This window comes from Bos indicus x Bos taurus, chromosome 9 (genome assembly GCF_003369695.1).
Source record: "Bos indicus x Bos taurus breed Angus x Brahman F1 hybrid chromosome 9, Bos_hybrid_MaternalHap_v2.0, whole genome shotgun sequence".
Classification (NCBI taxonomy): Eukaryota; Metazoa; Chordata; class Mammalia; order Artiodactyla; family Bovidae; genus Bos; species Bos indicus x Bos taurus.
Window position 1 is genome coordinate 33,508,045 of NC_040084.1, and position 24,305 is coordinate 33,532,349.

General features: G+C 38.6%; 1 protein-coding gene and 1 long non-coding RNA gene across 3 annotated transcripts in view; one reads left to right on the plus strand and one right to left on the minus strand.

Moving 5' to 3' along the window:
• ROS1 (ROS proto-oncogene 1, receptor tyrosine kinase) overlaps positions 1 to 24,305 on the plus strand; it is a 119,478-nt gene that overhangs the window by 53,044 nt on the left and 42,129 nt on the right. The window contains exons 19-31 of one of the 2 annotated variants that reach the window (XM_027551129.1): positions 2,579 to 2,793; positions 3,126 to 3,286; positions 3,648 to 3,792; positions 6,528 to 6,790; positions 8,923 to 8,986; positions 9,589 to 9,791; positions 11,560 to 11,765; positions 12,819 to 13,102; positions 17,471 to 17,650; positions 19,503 to 19,705; positions 21,429 to 21,573; positions 22,444 to 22,676; positions 22,764 to 22,940. In XM_027551129.1, coding sequence (XP_027406930.1) covers positions 2,579 to 2,793; positions 3,126 to 3,286; positions 3,648 to 3,792; positions 6,528 to 6,790; positions 8,923 to 8,986; positions 9,589 to 9,791; positions 11,560 to 11,765; positions 12,819 to 13,102; positions 17,471 to 17,650; positions 19,503 to 19,705; positions 21,429 to 21,573; positions 22,444 to 22,676; positions 22,764 to 22,940 — 2,479 coding nt within the window. The remainder of the gene's footprint in view (positions 1 to 2,578; positions 2,794 to 3,125; positions 3,287 to 3,647; positions 3,793 to 6,527; positions 6,791 to 8,922; positions 8,987 to 9,588; positions 9,792 to 11,559; positions 11,766 to 12,818; positions 13,103 to 17,470; positions 17,651 to 19,502; positions 19,706 to 21,428; positions 21,574 to 22,443; positions 22,677 to 22,763; positions 22,941 to 24,305) is intronic. The other variant, XM_027551130.1, reaches the window with a different exon arrangement.
• The window catches only part of LOC113898205, a 52,738-nt gene that overhangs the window by 11,555 nt on the left and 16,878 nt on the right, over positions 1 to 24,305 (minus strand). Inside the window, exon 2 of the long non-coding RNA XR_003512575.1 lies at positions 23,217 to 23,272. This is a non-coding gene — a long non-coding RNA (uncharacterized LOC113898205). The remainder of the gene's footprint in view (positions 1 to 23,216; positions 23,273 to 24,305) is intronic.

Here is a 24,305-nt window from a genome sequence, read left to right on the forward strand (position 1 = left end):
ACACTAAATTTTTATAGGAAATATTTGATCTGCAGTTAGATTTTATAAAATTTACAGTTGAAAAAGTTGATTTATGTACCCAAGTTTTTCCAAAATACTTAAAAGTTTTCTAGTAAATCATATATATATTTATAATGTATAAATAAAATATTAGCTTAAAATTTTAACCTAGGTTAACTAAGATTAAATAACATAAAAATTCAGTTCCTTAATTTTGGTAGCTAAGGGCTCAGTAGTCACCTGTAGCCTACCTTATTGAACAGTGTAATTCTAGCATACAGTAGAGATGAGATTGGGCTTCCCTGGTGGCTCAGTGGTAAAGAATTCACCTGCCAATTCAGGAGACGCAGGTTTGATCTCTGGGTCAGAAAGATTGCCTGGAGAAGGAAATGGCAACCCACTCCAATATTCTTGCCTGGAGAAATCCCATGGACAGAGAAGCCTGGTAGGCTGCAATCCATGGAGTCACAAAGAGTCAGATGTGACTTAGTGACTAAGCAACAATAGAGATGAGATTAGCTCTTTACTGTCTTTCAGCATACTCTGAACTTGATGACAACTGTAAGTGGCTTTTCAGACTGTTCTTCCCTCTGCTATGTACAACCATTCCCTTTGGTTTATTAAATAATGAATCTATTATCAGTATAACACCATATCTGTGTTGGAGGTTAAAAAGAGTGCATCTGTCATAAAAGTTCAGGCATATTTAGTCATGTCAGAACTGAGTATATTGCTCTAAAGTTGCCTATGCCTTGCTGTTCTCTCTGAATAAAATGGTCCCCAAACTTGCTTCTCTTGGTTAATTTGTGTTCAGACTGCATGGCTCAGCTTAAACATGGTTTTCTCTAAGACAGGCTTTCTCTGACCAGACCAGCCCATTCTGCCTTTCCATTTAAAGTGTCATTCAGTGATGTAGTTATTTGCTTCTTACCTGCCTGTTCTACTAGGCTGTATATTCTAGGAGAGCAGGAATTGCATTTGTCTTATTTACCACTGTATTCCTAGTGGCCACCACAGAACTGGCACCCAACACTTGCTGAATAAATGAGTAAACCTCCAGTAGAGTAACCTCAGCTGACCTCTATACGTATCTCATGCTTCATGGAAGGATTTACCTTTTAGTGATTTTTTTTGTTGAGCTTAGATTTAAATCCAGCTTTACCTGTTGCTGTGGACTGAAGGGTTTGAGGTACTGACTTCCTGCAAGTGAGGAGGTTGTGCTGAAATTGTGATGAACACCAGATGTCAAGAATTTTTAGATTGGCCCAGAAGATACTCACAGAATAAAAGTCTTCAGCTGGGCATGAGGGGCAATCCCAGCCAATGACAATTAAGGGATTTCCAGTCTCAGCCTGCAGGGAAGTCTCTGTCCTGGAGACTGTTTTGGGAATGCTGAATAAACCACTTGTGAACAAGGCTAACAGGAACAGATCTGTAGGATCTAGGCTGCAGCAGCCCTGTGCACGGTCCAGAAGTGCCGGCCTTCTCAGGTCAAGTGCATCCTGCTTGGTGAGTTTCCTTCTATATGGAATTTGGTTTTATATATTTCACCAAGAGATATACTGGAAAGGTCTCATGAGAAGTGGAAACAAGAAAGTGTAAAATTAGAAGAGGTGCAAGTCCAAAAGGCAAGCCAGGTGCTGTCTTCACATCTGAATCGGTATGAATAACGAATCTTTTACAAGAAAAAGAACTATGGGAATAGTACGCGTGAATGTAGTTTCTCTTTATAAGGCTCACAACTCCCAGGTCCTCTGAGGTAATTTCGGTTTTCTCGAGGAGGTATTATGAAACTCTCAAAACAAAACTTGTATTTATTTTTATTTTAAGTGCCATATTTTTCTAAAAGGGGAGTGTCAACACTTTAAAAGATTTAGAGAAATCATTTTTTTAAAATGAAATGACTACTCTAAAAGGCTGAGAATCCCTGAGGCAGTTATTATTGAGTACTAGAAAAGCAGAGTAATTAATACTAGAAAACCGGAGTAAACCAAGCAGATTTTTAAAGTAAAAATCATTATAAAATTCCTCATCATTGAGAAAAAACTTTAAAAGCAGTTTTAAATGACATTCTGTTTACTTGAATTCCCTGGTCTGAAACAGAGCATTTGGACTAAACTGTGGAAATTGGTAAGTATCAATGAAGCAACAGACAGTTGTGAATAGTATAAAGCGAAGGATGAAACAGCTTAGAATAAAGATTGGTGAGTAAATAGTATGACTAACCAAGAACAAGAGGAAGGCAGTGAGGAGAAACCAATCAGTGGGCTGTACCTTCGATGTGGGGTTATTACGAAAAATCATGAGGATTTATTAAGATCTGTGTAACACTTGCTATTGCAATATCACGTTCGTAAGGAAAGCCCTGGAAAATCTACTTTAGGAATATTTCCTGAAAAAAATGCAAAAAGTCAACTTTACATAGAATTAAGAATAACGAGAATTATTGTCGCAAAGTTTGTTCTCAAACACACACACTAAACAAACACACATTCTCTCCTCTTGAATTCTCTACTTGAATGTACCAACCTTTATCCCACTCCAGACACACACGCTAATTGGCGTCCTGTTTCAGCAGTGCTGGGGATACCACCATCACAGAATTCGCAGCCTGGAGCACCTCCGACATTTCCCAGAATGCACTGATGTACTACAGTGGTCGGCTGTTCTGGATCAATGGTTTTCGGATTATCACAGCTCAGGAAATCGGTCAGAGGACCAGCGTCTCTGTTTTGGAACCAGCCAAATTTAATCAGTTCACAATTGTTCAGACATCCCTCAAGCCTCTGCCAGGTACGATATTTTATTCCTGCTTACCCTCTCTTCTCCATACTTTCTGTTAAATAAATTTTAAGGTTGGGTTTTTTTTTTTCCTTTAAAATTATGTTTTAAGAGGGAAAAAAAGCTTTAGTAGTTTCTGTTGATTTGCTTGCAATCCTTTTAACTCCTAACCCAAATTTACAGCCTGAAACAGTCAGAAAAGGATGATTTTCAGAGTATATTAAAGGAAGGAAAAATTTTATTTTGGTTCTAATTATCAGTGATTTTTATTAATATTCCATGTGTCTGCAATAATTGATAATCCCCCCCTTTTTTTTCTCTCTGTTCTTTCTTTCATCCCATAGGGAACTTTTCCTTTACCCCTAAGGTTATCCCAGATGCCATTCCAGAGTCTTCATTTATGATTGAAGGAAATGCTTCGAGATTTCACATCCTCTGGAATGCTCCCCCAGCAGTGGATTGGGGCATCATTTTCTACAGTGTGGAATTTAGTGCTCATTCTAAGGTATGGCATTGGTTCTAGTAACTTCTAGTTTTCAAACAGACTGTACCATCTTCATCAGGCCTGCCTATACTGATTTGCACTTTCTTAGCTGAGTCCATCTCCCTCGCTGTTCTGTAGCATTTGGTTATAAAGATTACTCCTGAGCATTCTGTTTTACAGCTCGTCTCTGCTGTATGGTTAGTGTTAACCATTCGTGTGTTACATACACTAGTGTTGTGGAACAACATGGACTGACCAACATTAGCATTTCCAAAACTGCAAGGTTAACTTTCATGTGGACCAAAGTTTAAAGATTGTAATGTGGAAAAAAAAGGTTATGATTCTCTTCCTAAGAAAATAATATTTTGTGCTTCTATTTTAGCTCCTGGCTAGTGAACAACAATCTAAACCTGGATTTACTGTGGAAGGGCTGGAGCCCTACGCCTTATTTAATCTCTCTGTCATTCCATATACCTATTGGGGAAAGGGTCCCAAAACATCTCTATCACTCCGAACACCCGAAACAGGTACAGGGGCTAAAATCTCTTTTTAGAAAAGGTAAAATCTTGCTTTCCATGATTTAGAATGGATAATTAATCATTTTTAACAATAATTTTTAGTTTTGTGTAGATGTATTTAGATTCAATACTCTTTCAGTCACTTTTTGGGGATTAGAATAGCACAATTAAATCTGCATAATTCATTTCGAAATAATATTTCAGATTCCTTAAAGACTGTTTCACTTGACTGTGATGATGTATGTATGTAATGCAGAAATATTAAAATTTCAGGTTATTTGTAAAATGCTTCATAAGGACAAAGGGGATTTAAGAATGTAAAAATTTCCTGGAAGGCAGGTTTACCAGGAAGTGTTCTTACAGATGGTAATTCAGAATCTTCTGTAGGTGAACAACCGATGTCTAAACTTTTAAAAAAATGTTTTTCTTTGGAATATATTTTTAAAAAGAAAATTAGCTACATCTTTACATGTGTATATCACTTAAAAATGTACAAAGTACATTTATATGTATCATTTCTTTATTAAACATTTATTACATCCCTATCATGTGTCAGAAACATCATTGTATCATTTATTTGATCCTTACATAGCTCTGCTGTAGGTAGAACAGGTGTTATTATCTCCGTTATGCTAAGAGATAACAATCTCTTAGCAGGTTATTATGTTATGTTAAGCCTAGAAGTTGCCCCATGTAAGAGTTGGTAAGTGGCGGGGCTGGGGCTTACTCTGAACTTTTCACTCTAGTTTCTTCAAATCTCCATTCAGTCATTTTTGTAAACATTGGCAAATGATCATATCATGTTAATTTAATTTATATAAACTTCCCAGCATGGGACCTGGCAGGCAGTAAGAGCTCAATAAACATAGAAATACATTTGCCATTGCATTTTTTTTTAACTGTTAAGATTTTATCAGCAGTATTTATTCATGAGTCTCATAACAGGAGCATAGTGGAACCTGGGCAGGTTCTGGAGTAGTTAGTGTTTGGATCCAGGTGTGCACTCTTTGAGATTGTCTTGGGATGTTAGCTTTGGTAGAATTCTTCTGTGGAAATGGACTTGACTGCATCCATCAGGGGATGCACTGAGACCAACGGATCTTCAGTACTCAGGAATAAGGAAGAATGATACGATTTGGCACTTGCCTTGGGGGAAATTTATAATATAGTTGGAAATTATTCAAATTGACAAATATTTATTAAGGACTTACCATGTGCCGGTCCTCTACTAGATTTGGGGGGATTTAATAAGGATCAAGAAAAGGTGCTTTCTCTCTTTCTCTGATGAAGCTCATAAAACAGTTATGAGTTCTGGGGATCAATGTACATCATGGTAACTGTAGTCAACAATACTGTATCATATACCTGAAAGTTGCTAAGAGAGTAGATAGTAAATATTATTGCCACATCAAACAATTATAATTATGTAAGTTGATGTGTTAATTGACCTTAATCATTTTGCAATATATATGTGTGTATCACACCATCACACTGTACACCGTAAACCTAAACGTTATATGTCTATTGAAAGTATTAGTCACTCAGTCGTATACGACTCTTTGCAACCCCATGGACTCTAGCCTGCCAGGCTCTTCTGTCCATGCAATTCTCCAGGCAAGAATACTGCAGTGGGTGCCATTCCCTTCTCCAGGGGACTTTCCTGACTCAGGGATTGAATCTGGATCTCCTGTATTACAGGAGATTCTTTACCACCTAGGAAAGAATTCTTTGCCACTGTCTGAGCCACCAGGGAAGCCTGTATATCAATTATATCTTAATAAAGCTGGGGGAAAAAGTTAAAAAAGACACAGAGAGAAAAACACAGATACTGCTAATAATAATAGAAATGAGACAGTGACAGTTGACTAGCAATAGCATAGAGCGAATAAACAAGCCACAAAACCTTCACCTCTATCAAGTGAAGCATTCTTAAGAGAGGGCCGTGCTTGTGGACTGGTGTGGCCAGGGAAAGCCTTCCTTCGGGGAGTGGAGACTTTAGCTGGGTTCTAAGGGATGAAGCAAGAAGAGGTTTATCCCATGTACGTACAATCTAAGAAGGCCTGGGGATTGGATAATGATGTGAGGGCTGAACATTAAGGAGCAAGGGGATTGGAATGACAGAGAGAAGACCTTGTGGGGGAGTCCTGAGAAAGAAGAGGACTGTCTTGGATGGCACGACTTGGAAAACGGGCAGAAGAGTTTCTCTTGATTGGCATACACACAGAGAGAGAAATTAATTAAAGGACTGTGAGAGGCTCAGTTGCTTGGTTTGGCTCTAGAATAAATGGCAACAGTCAAGCCATACTCTTAGAGAGGGTTCAAGATGAGATGACCTGGACCCAGGATATGCTTTATTTTATACCCTGAACTGGCTAAAATCTAGGTAGAGATAGTGTCTTCCTTCCAATGGAGACTGCCATTTCCACCTCCAGAATGAGAGTAAATATTGTATTTTATAAGGAGAACTAGCCAGCTTCCATGTACACAAACACAGACTAGAAAGATGAGCCTCAATCATAGTAAGCAGGATTTGGGTTGGAGAAAAGGAAGACTAGCAGAAATATCAGGATAGGTTCCTGAAGAAATCTATGGCATATTCTCTCCAGAAGATCTTTAAGGACAAGATAGATGCACCTTAACTGTCTGGAATGAGAAATATTTATTACTGTGTTGCTCCGTACCCTCATCGTGAGTGATAGAAGTTGACCTTATACTCTTTTCTGCCCTGTATCTCTGCTTTTCAGTTCCATCAGCACCAGAGAATCCCAGAATATTTATATTACCAAGTGAAAAACACCGTAACAAGAATGTAGTTGTGGTGGAATTTAGGTGGAATAAGCCTCAGTATGAAAATGGTGTGTTGACAAGATTCGAAATTTTCTACCAAATATCCAACCAAAACGACACAAACAAAACAGTTGAAGACTGGATTGCTGTCAGTGTCACTCCCTCAGTGATGTCTTTTCAACTTGAGGGCATGAGTCCTGGGTACAGTGTTGCCTTCCAGGTACGAGAGTGAAAATGGGGATACGGGGGTCTTAGTGTAAACAGAGAGTGGATTAAAGGACCAGGTTAAGAAGTCTGCTCTGTTAATAACCTGATGTATGCTGTACTCACAGAGGTCAAGTGGGCAGCAAATATAAAGCAGGGAGAGGGTACAGCTAGGATAAAGGACATCCTGACACTTTCTTGCTTCCAGATTCAGAACAAATCATTATTTTTGGCTCCATCACTAAAGGCCATGTATCACGGTAGGTGCTTTTATATTGATTATCTCATTCGATCTTCACATCGTCTGTGAAGAAAAAGCCATGTCCCTGGGTGCATCGGTGAGGTACCAGAGCTGTGTGGTTGGGAAGTAGTGTGCTGTTTGGTCTGGCTCCTAGAATCCTCTCCATCACATCACATCACATCAATTCCTGGGAGGCATCCAGCAAGTGGGGATGCCCTTACTTCCAGTTATCGAAGGAAATAAAAGCTGAGGGTCTAGGTAGTTGACATCTCACATTTTTCACCTGGCTGCTGAGAGAGAAGAAAGTGAAAGAGAGTAGGAGTCAAAAGGAAAAAGCTACTGCCACCTGTTTGGGCATTTTTAATTTAATATGACAAAGCTTTCCCCTTATGGTAGATGGCTTGATGATTTTTACATCCTCATTATGTATCAGACTAGTGACAAGGTTGTGCATATTTAGAGTTATTTTCCATCCTTTTGGGGAGAGTTTTAGAGATTTGTGATTTCCAGAAGATCTATTTAATTTTTATAAAATTTTAATTCAACAATTATTTTTATAATAGGTTAATATATACTAATAAAAATTATACATAAAAGTGAGAGATAATACACATTCTTATTTGTTAAGAATTATGTGTGTTCCAATTAAACAAATATTCTGGTTAAGTGTACTTGCCTCTATGGTTTGTTGATGTTGTTTAGCCTCACAGTTGTGTCCGACTCGCTTGTGACCCTGTGGACTGTATCTCACCAGGCTTCTCTGTCCATGGGATATCCCAGGCGAGAATGTTGGAGTGGCTTGCCATTTCCTCCTCCAGGGGCTCTTCCCACGTCTCCAGCATTGGCAGGGAGATTCTTTACTGCTGAGCTATATGGTTATAGTTGTTCAGATCTCAGCACAGAACTTTGCAAAGTGACACACATGCATAGGCATGAGTTTTACTTGAATAGTCCAGTACAAAAGTGAAGCCTGCTTGATATATATAAAAATATGTGTATATATACATGCACCACATTACACACACACACACACACACACCAGGGATAGATAGTAATAAATAGAATACAGTAGAATTGATTTAATAGAGGTATAATAAAAATGAACCAATATTTTGTTGATTGAGACAACCCTTGAGGATCTGTCTTTTCCAGGTCATCATTATGGACGGCAATTTTCTCGTAGGCTATAGTACACAGGCAAGGTTTGGAAGTGGAAATAATTATTATATAATAAAAGACATTTAATAAAAATTGTTAAAAAATGTTGCTATTGGAATGCAATGTGGCGCAGTGGGAAGAAATGCACACAGGCCTCAGAAGACTTAGTTCTCATGCCAGTCCCTCCCTGTGTCCTTTTGGCTGGGTTACCTACCCTGATGAGGATCTTTGTCCAGTTTCTACTCTCAGTAGTTGTGGAGATGATCTATGTAAAAGTGGTTTGAAACACACTATTCATTTTCAAACATGAGGGTTAATTACTATTTTCTTTTCATAAATCCCCTTTTTAAAAAGTACAGGAAATTTAGTTATCTGAAACTTCATGTTGATTTCATGATAAGTGGAAGTTTACCATAATCTATATAGTTTTGTTTCTGTTAAATATTCCATGTAACTTAATTTTGGAAATAGCTAAAAACCTTTTTAAAAAACTTTAGATCTTCTGCAATAGGGATTTGTGCCATTACTTTGTACTTTTCTGGACAAAAAAGCCCTAGAAATCATAGTTTAGGACAATATTTTTCCTCATAGTTTATTGCTGTATACTTAGATGTGACTAACTGAAACTATTCATAACGTATCCCATAACTCTGAAATGAAGCATTCAATAATTTATCAGTCTCAGAACTCAATTATTGTCACTCAGGACACTTCTGAAGGCACTGCTTTATATTCTTTTCTTTCTTTAGGTTCGAGTCTTCACATCCAAAGGACCTGGACCATTTTCTGACATAGTAAAGTCCAAAACATCAGGTATTTATTATCTGAAACCTGTACAAATGTTAATAACAATTAGTGATTTAATTATAAAATATCAATATTAATTTTTATAAAAGTATTAATAGTATATTAATTTTATATAATATAAATTTGATTTGATTATCAAATATTAATAACAATTAGTGATTTAATTATCAGGAACTTCCCTAATAGCTCTGGGTTTGATCCCTAGGGTTGGGAAGATCACCTGGAGAAGGGAATGGTTACCCACTCCAGTATTCTGGCATGGAGAATTCCATGGACAGTCCATGGGGTCACAAAGAGTCAGGCATGACTGAGTGACTTTCACTTCACTCTCTCTCTAGTGATTTAAAAACATTTTGACCCTTAGTATTCTCAGGGATACCCACGTACTATCTCTGAGCTGAAATTAAAGTCAAACAAAGTAATCGACTTTTATCATCACCTAACCTGCTTATATAAACCTAGGCTTAGAGTGCCTGGGCAGTCTCCACTGAAACAGGTATAGGTGTAATCCATGAGCCCAGAGACTCATGGGTTTCAAAATGGTCTGATACAAGGGGTTTTGCTAAAGTTCTTTTTCTCATACATATTATCTACATGTTTGTTTTTAGAAATTAACCCATTTCCATACCTCATAACTCTTGTTGACAACAAGATAGCTTTGTTAGATATGGATCGAAATCAGGTCACATGGACGTTTTCGGCAGAAGGCGATGTCGGTGCCATGGGCTACACAGCTGATGATGCAGTGGGGTACTGTGCTCAGGGAGACTCCCTCTTCCTCCTCAGGATGGACAACCGGTCCAGCACTGAGGTATTTTGCTATGTAATTCCTTTGAACGAAAGTGGAGTATCTGCCTATCACACAAACCTGTGATTAAAATGACTGGCCAGTGGTTGAGACATTAAGATTAGAATGGCTGAAAAAGACAGGTGTTGTACAATTATTTAGTTACAAATGATTTCAGGTTATATTTGGGGCAAATGTGATTCAGGCTTAATTTAGCAAACAGTGGGTTTAAGGCACTGTGTTACCTGAGATAGAGGTAAAAAAAAAAAAATAGTCACTGTCTTTGAGCAAATCCAGTCTTGCATTAGTCTAAGATAAGGAAGACAGGGTTGCATAGTGGTTAAGAGGGTGAGCTTTGAAATCTGACAAGCTAGAGTTTAATTCTGACTCTATTACATGCTAGATCTGTGACCGTCAGCAGTTTCTTTAACCACTGTGGTTGCATAGTCCCTCATCTTAGGGTGAAGATTAATGAGCTAAGCCTTGGAAGGCACTTGGCACAATGCCTGGCCTGTGGTAGGCATTCACTGAATTTAGCTAGTAGAGGGGCTAGACAGAAGACTGTAAGTGCTGTGCCGAGGGCAGGATGCAATGGGACTGCAGAGAACGGATACTTAACCCAGGGTGGAATGGTCGTGATAGTGGCAGAGTGGAAAGACATCTTGGGTACAAAGATGATGTATCAGGTGAAAGTGGGGCATGGCTGAGAGATCAGCAAAGTCTGGGAAACCAGAGAGTCACAGCCTGTTTGGGGAGCTGTAAATAGAAGGAGGTCTTCCCTGGTGGCTCAGCAGTAGAGAATCCGCCTGCAGTGCAGGAAACGGGTTTGATCCCTGGGTTGGGAAGATCCCCTGGAGAAGGAAATGGCAACCCACTCCTGTATTCTTGCCTGAGAAATCCCACAGACAGAGGAGCCTGGCGGGCTACAGCCCATGGGGTGGCAAAAGAATTGAACATGATTTGGTGACTGCACAACAAGTAGAAGGAACTTGGAGTGGAGATGGAGGTGAGGGGGCACAGTGAAAGGCAGGTGTTAAAGCTGAAGAGGTGGGCAGGGGCCTGAATGTAATGGGCCTTCTTTACTGTGCTAAGGAGTTGAGTGTCAATTTTAAAGCCAGCATTAAGCTGTTCAAGACATTTAGTGGATTATTAATGCAATCGACTAGTGTTTCAGGAAGACCTCTTTGTTACCTGTCTCAATAACCTTAAAGAAGGTTAAGTCGGAGGCAGTCAGGAGGCTATCACAGAAATCCAGATGGGAAATGTTAAGCAGGAAACGAGAGACAATGAGTGAGAGAGGAGAGGATAAACTTGGAAGATATTTAAAATAGGACTAATTCACTATGGGTAGTAATGGGAGGAAGAAGTCAAGGGTGAATGACAGTTGTCAAGATTGTTCCTCAGGTGAGTCTTGGAAATCCATAATAATATAAAATGCAGGAGAAAAGGAGATTTGGGGGTGGAGTGATGCACTCTGTTTCCTGGGATCATTCATTTGAAGATTTTCAGTAGGTAGTTTGATATTTGAATCAGTAACTCAATGAGCCATCTTGCCTGAAGATGTAGATTTGTAGCACTGGTCTGTGGATTACAGTTGAAGCCATGGTGATTGAAATTAACCACGTGTGAAAAGAGGTCCAGTGTTACAACGGTGCACAATCCAGAGTTACCAAGATTTGATATTACAAAAGAGAAGTGCAGTTAATAAGTAATATGAATGTTTAAAAAAAGTCATCAGATTTGAGGAAAATGACCACTATCTTCTTGATTGTGCTTACTACCTGTTGTTAAGATTTTCAGAGATGCACTGGTTTTCAATATCACATTTATTACAATTGACTGGATTTCAAGGCACCTCTACTTTGTGCTGAAAGAATCACAGAACAGAATGCAAATATTTGATATGGATCTTGAGAACAAGGTGAAATATCCCAGGAAGCTGAAAGTTTGCAACAGAAATTCAACAATAACTTCTTTTTCTGTGTATCCTTTTTTAAGGTATGTGAAGTGTATCTGTTTCTATCGTGATGAAATAGACATAAACATATTTAATGTGATATCTTTGGTTTAATATCAGAGTCAATGATGGGACAATAAGATGCTTAATGTTCTTGATGTTAACTTACAGTAAGTAATTCTATGTATGAATAATGAGCCCATAACCACCAATATATAAAATTAATCCATACTGAGAACTACCAGCAGGAAACTGGAGTGTATTTTTAATCCAGTGAATTTAATAAATACCCCCAGTTGGTAAGGACGGGAAGGGGATTGAGACAGTGGTAGGAAATGAGCAGGAGATAGGCAGTTTGTTTTGCACAGTAAATGATATTCTGGGCTCATTTGTCTTTAATTAATGTCTTCATTAGATGAATTTTAAGACCTCCATTCAGCACCCGAAGGGAAGTTTTTCAGGCTGCTTATGTTTGTGCCATTACCATGGTTATAGTCTGTCTTGAAACTAGATTGGTAACTAGTATTAAGAAGTAGAAACAAACTTAAGAGAGGAATGGCGATGGTGTTGATGCAAAGTATGCAAATGTATTTCATATTTAGAGCCTTTAACGAACCATTTAATACAATACCTAAGATCATTAAGGCTTCCTTGGTGACTCAGACCGTAAAGAATTCACCTGCAATTCAGAAGATACAGGTCCGATCCCTGGGAAGATCCCCTGGACAAGGGAATGGCTATTCACTGCAGTATTGTTGCCTGGAGAATTCCTTGGATGGAGGAGCCTGATAGGCTACAGTCCATGGGGCCACAAAGAGTCGGACACAAATGAGGGACTAACACACACTTATAAGGCCATTATAGTCCAAGGCTTTTGTTGTAAACACATTTATTGAGAAATTGTTGGAAAATGCTACATACTGGACTTCATGTGACCTTTTCCATCAGAAAGTTTTTGAGCACTGAGACATGTCCTCTCTAGAGGTGGCATTTGTTCCCACAGTCATTAGAAATGATTTCTCTTCATTAGAAAGTGATATGTGTGATGGTAGGTTTAACTGATTAAATTGGAGGGTCTTTTTTTCCCCCAATAGTCGCCTATATTGGACAGAAGTTTTTGATTCTGGATCTCAGATGTTCTACTACAGTATTATCAACAAGACTGTGCACCGAATTCTGCAACCCCCAGTCATAAACCATCCAAACGGAAGCCAATGTTCTTGCAACGTGACTGAATCTGAGTTGAGTGGAGCAATGACTATTGACACCTCTGACCTAAAGAAACCACAGATATACTTTGTCAAAGGTCTAGAGATGTGGGCAACAGATCTAGAAGCATGTCAGTGTTGGCAAGTTTTCATCCTGCCTGTTCCACTTGGTAAGACACTTGTGTGTATGTAGATCTTCACTGGCGATGGGAAACCTTCCTATCCCATTAAAAAGGGGTTACATTCAACATATACCCAAATGGATATATATATATATATATATACACATACAAATAATAGAATGATGCTAAAGCTGAAACTCCAGTACTTTGGCCACCTCATGCGAAGAGTTGACTCATTGGAAAAGACTCTGATGCTGAGAGGGATTGGGGGCAGGAGGAGAAGGGGACGACAGAGGATGAGATGACTGGATGGCATCACTGACTTGATGGACGTGAGTCTGAGTGAACTCCGGGAGTTGGTGATGGACAGGGAGGCCTGGCGTGCTGCGATTCATGAGGTCGCAAAGAGTCGGACATGACTGATCTGATCTGATCTTATCTGATGGTATTTCCTCCAAACCATGCCAAATGTTTTTGTGGTCTTCAAGTTGTGTTCAGGCAAATTGTACATAGGCATTCGCATAATTTTCTGGACCGGTAGGAAACCTTTTTCTTCTTGTCATTTTACAGTTAACAGAACTATTAATACAACTTATTGAGCTCAATTACATATTCTAAACAGGTTACTAAATGCATTATTGCATTTGATCTTCAAAATACTTCAGTGAAGTAGATATTAATATATGCGTTTTACAGATAAGGAAACTGAGGCTGAGAAAGGTAATGTCACATGTCGGTAGGGTTACAATTAATACAGGAGCTGGTGTTTGAAACTGGGCTTAACTACAGCATCCCTGATCTTCCTACCAGTACTTCACTTCCATGTTGATGATCTCATTGCCTCCACATTTAGTGTGACTTGGTCAATATTTGACAGGTCTATTTGCTGAAATTCACAAGCTTATGGAGGAAATATTTTAAAGTCATTTGGTAGTCTCCTAATTAGGAGTACTTGTAAAATTTTAAAAAATACCCTAAACATCCCCATATATTCTTAAGGCTCTAGTCCTCACCATCCAATATAGTAATCGCTCATCACATGTGGTGATTTAAGTTTAAATTAATTAAAATTAAATTCTAAATTTAATTCCTCAGCCATACTAGTCACATTTTAAATGTTCAAAACCCATTAAGTGGCTAATGGTTACTGTATTGGGCAGCATAGATATAAAATATTTCCATCACCAAAAGTGCTATTGGGCATTTTGAAACTGCAAATGTGTGTGTGTGTCTGTGTGGTATAACTGAATGTATGGTTTTGTTGACATGCCCCAGAGCATTCTAGAAACAATTGCAATGTACTTTCAGTGGGCTTCAGATTAGAGATAATGTTTTGAACTTCTCTTACTAGGAGGATAACTACTTCTGTTGAGTCTGTGACAAAAGATTCACAAAGACACTCACAAAGACTCACAAAGATATAAAGACTCCTTGGTCAAACTTTAATTCCTTTTTTTCATCTGTGCCTCGTGACCTGCTGGACCTTAATTCCTGCACCAGGAGTCCAGCCAGTGCTTCATGCTGTAGAGCATGGAGTCCAGGATCTTAACCACCGGACCACCAGGGAAGTCCCTGATTAAACTTCAGTTCCACTCTTGTGAGGAGTGTGAATAAACTAAGCCTCACACTTGACCTAGCACGTCCATCCTTGCTGAGTCCAAGAAGCCTGCCAAATCAGTTTAGAGAGAATACCTCCCACTCAGTATCTGACTCAATTCTTTATCCCCCACTGTTGATGTTCTTGGCTTGCCTTTAGCAAAAATCCTAGTGGGCCAGTTTAGCAGGAATTCCCCGCCCCGGCCCCTTGATGCTTCCCCTCCTTGCTGGCCACTGCTCCCAGTCATCATTGTTGTATTTGAATTGTGCACATCTCCCTCCCCATTGCAATATTACAACAGCCTTGATTAAAGTCTTCCTGACCATTTAAACAAGTGTCAGAATAACTTTCCTTATCATCTGATACACAAGAATTATCTAACGGGCCTTTATCTTATAGAACTAGTCAGTCTTTCATGAAGCCACAATTGAAAGCCATAATCCCAAAACTGGAAAATTAGAATGACTTTAGAGATCATTTAGCTGACATAATATTGGAAGGAATCTCCTTTACAAAAACAGCCTTGAGCTCTTTTTTATAAAGCATTTACTACCTTATAAAGAGATCTGTTTAATTTTTGTGCAATTCTAAATATTATATATTTTTCTTATGTTTAACCAAAGTTTTCTCCCATTCCTCTATTCACTGACCTGAATTCTGACCTTTAAATTTACAAAGAATAAGTCAGTCACTTTCCACATGATAGCCACTTAACTGTACAAACAGCTGTCATAGCCCATGCTAAGCAGTTCCTTTAGAGGAAAAAATTCAAGTATCTATAAATACTCCTTAGGCAGTGTGGCTTCTAGATCTTTCTTTGCCCTGGTCACCCTCCTGAGATTTTACTCTAGCTGCTTAATCCTCTTAAATGTTGCCCCATAATAACTCACTGAACTTTGAATGTGTTTTGGTCAGCGCAGAGGACCTCTGACTACCCAGGTCTTCTTTTTGCTGCAGCTGAAAGTGACATTAGGCCTTTGAGCTGCCTGCCATTTGAAGAACTCATGGCCTTCTTTATGTTTTAATGATTATTAAGCCAGATTTCTTTCATTCCTAATTTACAGACTTAATTTTAACCTTGAATTTAGGATGTTTTATTTGTTATTAAATTAAATGCTATTAAATTTCCATCCATTTCATGATTCTGCTGTGATATTTTTGATTGGTAAGCCAAACACTGAATGCACTAGCAACAGTATGATTCATGTAATATCTGCAAACTTGATAAATATGTTTGTTCTGCATTCATTCTCAATTATTGATAAAAATATTGAGCAAGGCATTGAGTCCTGAGCCTCTTCTCTTACCTCCCTTCAGTCAGTGTTGTTTGATGTGAAATGACACAGTTCAGTTCAGTCACTCAGTCATGTCCCACTCTTTGCGACCCCATGAATCGCAGCACGCCAGGCCTCCCTGTCCATCACCAACTCCCGGAGTTCACTCAAACTCATGTCCATCAAGTCGGTGATGCCATCCAGCCATCTCATCCTCTGTCGTCCCCTTCTCCTCCTGCCCCTAATCCCTCCCAGCATCAGAGTCTTTTCCAATGAGTCAACTCTTCCCATGAGGTGGCCAAAATATTGGAGTTTCAGCTTCAGCATCAGTCCTTCCAATGAACACCCAGGACTGATCTCCTTTAGCATGGACTGGTTGGATCTCCTTGCAGTCCAAGGGTCTGTCAAGAGTCCTCTCCAACACCACAGTTCAAAAGCATCAATTCTTCGGCACTCAGCTTTCTTCACAGTCCAGCTCTCACATCCATACATGACCACTGGAAAAACAATAGCCTTGACTAGATGGACCTCTGTTGGCAAAGTAATATCTCTGCTTTTCAATATGTTATCTAGGTTGGTCATAACTTTCCTTCCAAGGAGTAAGCATCTTTTAATTTCATGGCTGCAGTCACCATCTGTAGTGATTTTGGAGCCCCCCAAAATAAAGTCTGACACTGTTTCCACTGTTTCCCCATCTATTTCCCATGAAGTGATGGGACCAGATGCCATGATCTTCGTTTTCTGAATGTTGAGCTTTAAGCCAACTTTTTCACTCTCCACTTTCACTTTCATCAAGAGGCTTTTGAGTTCCTCTTCACTTTCTGCCATAAGGGTGGTGTCATCTGCATATCTGAGGTGATTGATATTTCTCCTGGCAATCTTGATTCCAGCTTGTGTTTCTTCCAGTCCAGCATTTCTCATGATGTACTCTGCATAGAAGTTAAATAAGCAAGGTGACAATATACAGCCTTGATGTACTCCTTTTCCTATTTGGAACCAATCTGTTGTTCCATGTCCAGTTCTAACTGTTACTTCCTGACCTGCATACAGGTTTCTCATGAGGCAGGTCAGGTGGTCTGGTATTCCCATCTCTTTCAGAATTTCCCACAGTTTCTTGTGATTGACACAGTCAAAGGCTTTGGCATAGTCAATAAAGCAGAAATAGATGTTTTTCTGGAACTCTCTTGCTTTTTCGATGATCCACAAGTGAGTTTTAAATACTGGTTCTGCCCTTGGATAACTTTGTAGCCTTGAGGGGATTATTTCCCCTCCAAGCCTCAGTTTCCTAATTACAAAATTAGACTAATAATAATAGTATTTGCTTTGATAGGGCTTGATATGGCAAGTTGGCTTGATATGGCACTACGATGAGAAAATATCTGGAAAATGCTTAGGCTAAAAACTCAAAATAAAATTATTTTTTATACTGAAATAATACTTTCAAAATTGATCAGAAAAAAGATTTTCATATATTGCTTAGAGCAGAAAATGTCAGCTATGTATTGTGTTCTTTACGTTCTTTCTTTCACTTATGTTTTTCATCAGCAGGAAAAATGCTTGTTAGCTTGACTGTGGATGGAGAATTTCTATATTGGATCTCCAAAGTAGAGGACAGCACACAGATTTATCAAGCAAAGAAAAGCAATGGGGCCATCCTTTCCCAGGTGGAAGCCCCAAGGAGTAAACATATTTTGGTTTACAGTTCAGTTCTACAGCCTTTTCCAGGTAGGAAAGTCACATTTTTTTATAAGCTTGTTCTCCCAGTTTAGGGTCAGGAAAATCTCATAATGTCTCCTCCTCCAGGGCAGTCCTTCCGGCTCATCACTGTGCTCTCAGCATTGCTCCAAATGGTCAGGGTTTGGTGCACACAGCAATCGCTATTTGCCTGGGTCACAGTTTATCTCTATGTGTACTCGTGGCTTGGGCTGTGGCAGACCACTTTAGATGTGGGAAATCCTTGGCCTGTCAATCTCTCTGTTCTCTTTCTCTTCTCAATCACATAACTTCCCTTCTTTTTGTCTTGTGTCTCCCCTGATGGTATTTTAGACTTCCCAGTGGTGTCAGAAAGCTTTGCATTTAATTTCAGGTCTTTTTCAAGGTGAAGTGACTTATGTATTATAGTATTATATATGTCAACTATTTAACGTGTGTACATGTGTGCTACTATTTTTATTGTTTCCATCTTGCTTATTTCATGTGTCACTCATGAAGTTTTCTAGTGTTGTGCTCCTAAATCTATTTTCCCCACAAACCTTCTGGATTTTGTTTAATGCAATGACTTTTAGGAATGTATGTATCAAATTATCCGGGCTAGACCCACGAAGCGGAGAAGGCAGTAGCACCCCACTCCAGTACTCTTGCCTGGAAAATCCCATGGATGGAGGAGCCTGGTAGGCTGCAGTCCATGGGGTTGCTAAGAGTCAGACACGACTGAGCGACTTCACTTTCATTTTTCACTTTCATGCATTGGAGAAGGAAATGGCAACCCACTCCAGTGTTCTTGCCTGGAGAATCCTAGGGATGGGGTTGCACAGAGTCGGACACGACTGAAGTGACTTAATGGCAGCAGTATCATATTATGGTGGAACTGACTATATTTCTTGCTGAGAGTCATAATAAAAAATGTTTGAAATATAAAAACCAACCAACCAAAAACAAAAACAGCATCATATAGCCTTATGGGTGACATTCAAATCTAAAGTGGTTTTCTCAAGTTCTCTCTTCCATTAAAGTCACAATGTCATTCTAAATTCAGTATCATTCCCTCTTAGAGACAGACAGAAATGAATAAAAGAAACTCTCCTTGCTTAAATGTATTCAGTTATAAAATATGTAAGTTATACAGTATGAAAAATGGGAGAATTCATAAATAAGCTGAATGTATATTTTGGTAAATAATTCATTAAGAGATTCAAAAGGCACGTGCAATATCTGGTTGAGGTTGAGCACACAGGCATATCTGTAGAATCAAAGTCCTAAAGGTGACACCAGTTTTCATCCTAGGAGTGCACTGAAAAATGTGATTGATAGAATACTCTCATTGCTTTATTCAAATAAAAAAGGGTCCATTTTGCTACTGTCTAGGTACATAATTAGGGATTCCCTGGAGGCTCAGTGGTAAAGAATCTACCTGTAATGCAGGAGACCCAGGTTCGATCCCTGGGTTGGGAAGATCCCCTGGAGAAGGGCGTGGCAACCCACTCCAGTACTCTTGCCTGGAAAATCCCATGGACAGAGGAGTCTGGCGAGCTACAAGCCATAGGGTCGCGCAGTCGGACACATCTGAAGTGACTAAGCAGCAGCAGGTACATGATTAAGCGTACTTTAGCTCCATCTGCTGGAAATTGTAAGCAATTACCAGTTACTTTGCTCTTTCCCCCAGGCGTTTATCATCTTCAAAATACATGGGAAAAAAAAGTGTCTTCCTGTCCAGAATAACATTTCCAACACTCTAATATATCATACCTTATCAGTTAAATAAAAATGAAATGCGACATTATCCTTGATGTTAGATAAATCTGCTATTTCTCTCTTATCCATGTGTGTATATGTTTAATCATTTTTATTATTATTTTAGATAGAGCATTTCTGTCTCTAGCTTCTGATATTGCAGAGCCAACTATACTTAACACCACTAACACCAGCCTCACAATCAGATTGCCACCTGCCCGGACAAAACTCACATGGGATGGCATCATCAGTCCCACTCCCACATACCTGGTTTATTACAAAGAAGTAATTGACATGAAGAACAGCTCTGAACTGAGAGAGAAAATGCTGGTAAGGCTGAAGCCAGTTGTCTTGTCTTTTCCCAAGGTGCCCTATTTTGATATAAAATCCTCAGCTGAAGTATTTTCTGCATAATGTTCTGAAATATGCTATTACTCTGATTTTTAGAGCTGAATCATCAAACCATTCTGGATTCTAGTCTCTTGCCTAGGAGTAAGTTAAGCTCTAAGGAAGTACATTAACTCTAACCAATGGTAGATTGCCTTATAGTAACCGTTCCCTGAGTGTCCTAAAAGAGCTGGGTTTGTTGGCTCTCTAATTTTATATAATTATATGCAGAAATTGATAGAGACCTGTTTTTGTGGCCATCCCAACAGATGGAAGGGTAAGAAGTAAATTGGACAGAAAGAACATTATTGTGTACCTCGTATATAGCTAGTATACAAATTGTACATTATATTTTTATTTTCTATATGTTGTGAAATGTGCGTTTAGGCAGGGACTACCTTTTTATCCAGGCTTCCCTGGTGGCTCAGAGTTTAAAGCATCTGGAGACCTGGGTTTGATCCCTGGGTTGGGAAGATCCCCTGGAGAAGGAAATGGCAACCCACTCCACTACTCTTGCCTGGAGAATCCCATGGACAGAGGAGCCTGGTGGGCTACAGTCCACAGGGTCGCAAAGAGTCCGACAAGACAGAGCGACTTCACTCACTCACTCACCTTTTGATCCATCATTGTATTCCTAGCATAATACTTGCCATTGTATAGGCATTTACTAGGTATTTCTTGAATGAAAGAATGGACACAATTCATTCCATCACTGATCAATGATGGAACCCAGTGATTCCATCACCAATGTTCCAATTCCATGTGATGGAATCATGTATTTCTAGTATTTTTCTTTGTACTTATATTTTGATCAAGTCAAAAGGTGAAATTGACCATCATCTATTGGAGGTAACAAGCACTGTACTCTTTGACAGAAAGTACATCTGATTCTTGTTACTTCATTTGTCTATTTAAAAAAAATACATTATTTATTTTTGAATTTTGTCTATTTTAATCTTCTTTACACATTTCTAAAAGGAGTTGTTTCAGAGAGAGATTAATCATTTGGCTGACTAAGACTGGCATTGGAATTTCTCTTATTAGAGCTAATCTATCATTTTGGCTTCACAGTGATTAATAAGGATCAAAGGCAGTGAGTGGTTCTCAACCTTGATGGTTCACTGGAGTTTGTAAAGTCTCTGAGCACATGCTTCACCTAAGACTAATGTGATCAGATCTCTAGGGGTGGGACCCAGGCCTCAGTGTTTTCTTAGAGTTCCCCAGATGATTCCAAAGTATAACCAAAATTGAGAACCATTGGTTTAAGGAGAGCCTTTTCAGTTTCTTAAGTTTTATTTCTAAGAATGATTAGGTAACGTAGCTTACTGTATTAACTTATGTGTCACATTCTCACAATACCTTCCTGCTGAATTTCTAATGCAACGCTAATAAGACAGTTTTGTCCTCTGGGAATTTAACATCCTACATGAAATAATTAAGTCACAATTGACTGAGGGCTGCCAATCATTTGGCATTTATTCCTGGAAACATTAAACAACTCAGGTCTGGGCAGATTAGGACAATGAAGACCGTCAGTCATGATCCAAGATTTAAAAATAAATTAAAAAATATGAGTCTTTTCCTTTTTCTCTCTTTGATTAAATAATTTCTCCCCATTTGTACAAAAAATAAGAATAAGATATTGATTTTTTAAAATTAATTACAGGAATTTCAGGGGAGTATAGCCCTTATTGAAGGTTTACAACCATTTTCAACATATATGATACAGATAGCTGTAAAGAATTATTATTCAGATCCTTTGGAACAAATACCTCTGGGAAAAGAGATTTGGGGAAAAACTAAAAGTGGAGGTGAGTTATGGGCATGGTGTGGGTTTCTAGAGTGGGATTTTGCAATTAATGTGATGTATGAGCTTATATTCGGTTTTTATCTGGATGTTAAGAAATCTTTCTTATGTGAGTTTTTTTAAACTTAGTAAGAAAAATGTGTTTGTAGAAGAATATTCTGATGACATCCTTCCTCTCTAACACCAGAAGATGATGGATAACATTCCATCGAAATGAAAAGCAACTATATAGCAAAACATCATAACCAATTCTGTGTTACTGGAAACACATTCTTTGGTCTCACCACACAGTGTCACTCTCTTCCTGTATGTTTACAGACCTCTGTACACGTGGTGAGACCCAGGAAAGTCAAACTTTTTCTCTATGTGAATTTTAAAATTTTTGTTTATTTTTTAATTGAAGTTTTAATTTAGTTGCTTTACAGAATTTTGTTGTTTTCTGTCAAACCTCAACATGAATCAGCCATAGATCTATGTGAATTTTACCAAGGGCTACTGAGATACAAAGTCATGGAACCTCATTGCCTTAAAAAAATGGATTTAGAGTCTGAAAATGTGTTGTAAGAGGTGACGATTATGATGAGGAAATGCCATTTCTTTCACATGTCTCCGATGGCGTTCACAAAACTCACCAGCATTGGCCAGATCCTTGAGCTGGAGTCAGAGAATGATTTAGTCATTAGTCAAAAATAAGCGAGAGCCTTTCAGGCAGCCTGGTAGCTTACCGTTATATAAGAGGCTGGCTTTCCCTTGGAACATCTGTCATTCATTCTGCTCACATGATACGCTTATTCCTCAACCAAGACCCTATGACTTCTTTCCATCTTGCAATGCTGTTGCAACATCCTTTATTGTGCACTGCTATTTATTTCAGTACCAGAGGCAGTTTGGCTCATTAACACAACCGTGCAGTCAGACACCAGCCTCGTTATATCCTGGCGGGAATCTCACAAGCCAAATGGACCAAGAGAGTCCGTCCGCTATCAGGTGGCAATCTCTCATCTGGCTCCCATTCCAGAGATTCCACTAAGGCAAAGTGAATATCCAGATGGAAGTCTCTCTCTCCTCGTTACTAGACTGTCTGGTAGAAAACTCTATGTGTTAAAGGTACGGCCAGTGGATTGGGTACTTTAATTACCACTCTCGAGAGCAAGGTTCGAGAAAGGTTAAGCAATTGTTCTCTTTTACTAAAAGGTTCTGGCCTGCCATGCCGAGGAAATGTGGTGTGCGGAGAGTCACCCTGTCAGTGTGGAAACATTTGACTCGCCAGAGAAACCTTACGCCTTTCTTCCAGAGAACACTAGTTTGCAGTTACATTGGAAGGCTCCATCAAATGTTCACCCCATCAGATTTTGGTTTGAACTCCAAAAGGTACATCTCAACGTACCCTTTTAATGCAAATCTTTGTTTTATGCTACAGAATAAATCAAAAGGCTTTTCCAAAAAATATCTTGAGGGCATTCACTTGTATTAAATGAGTGATATATTTGACGACATTCATTGGTTCAGATTTTCCAGGTGGATGTGGTAAGCTATCTAGACTGATTTCTGATGGAAAAAATTCCCAGAGAGATTAATTTGCTCTTAAAAGGCTCCACATAAAAGAGTATAAATTACGGTTTACTGGTTTCATAATGTTTTACTTACTTTAGATGTTATCAGCATGGTTCTCTGGTTTGAAGTCCGTAGCAATTTGTTTTATTCTATGGAAAAAAAAATGGAAAAAACTGAACAAGCATAAACCTAAAATCTGTTTATAAATGTTCTTTCAACCATTTAAGGACTGTATAGCAACAGGAAAGAAGTAAGTGATAAACTAGTTTATTGTAAAGTAGTTGGATCTTGGCTTGAAAACTTTAAATAGTTCTTCATTCAAAAATCTTCATGCATTAACCAATGTAAAGAGATCCACTGAATTTAAGCATCAATTAATCTAATTAATTCACTTCTAAGGAAAATCTACACTGATTTTTATATTGACATACTTAATAGATTATTGAGTTTTTATAATTGTGACATTGCATTTTTCACTACTATATATTTGTGTGTCCGTGTTTATAAAGACTGGTTAGGAGTGTTTTGTAAAAACAAATCAATATGGTCATGACTTCATTTTTTTAAAAAATGAAGTTGCTCCCCAGAGGTTTTAAAATTTTACTATATAAAATATTTTTTAGAGTCTTGTACTTTTAGAATCTTTGTACTTTTAGATAAAAACTATGAAAAATAAGAAACAGCAGTGATAAGTTGCTCTAAGTATTAAGTTGATAAGACCAAGACCATAGTTTAATTTGATTTTTTCCATTGAGCATGTTTATGATGATTTGTTACCTATTTAGAAAATAGTCATTTCATAAAAATTCAGTTTTAAATTGGAGAAATTGAAGGATCATCTTTTTGGGGGACATCTATTTAAGTAAGAGACATTACTTTGCCAACAAAGGTCTGTCTAGTCAAGGCTATAGTTTTTTCAGTGGTCATGTATGGATGTGAGAGTTGGACTGGGAAGAAAGCTGAGCGCCAAAGAATTGATGCCTTTGAACTGTGGTGTTGGAGAAGACCCATGAGAGTCCCTTGGACTGCAGGGAGATCCAACCAGTCCATTCTGAAGGAGATCAGTCCTGGGTGTTCTTTGGAAGGACTGATGCTAAAGCTGAAACTCCAATACTTTGGCCACCTCATGAGAAGAGTTGACTCATTGGAAAAATCTTGATGCTGGGACGGATTGGGGGCAGG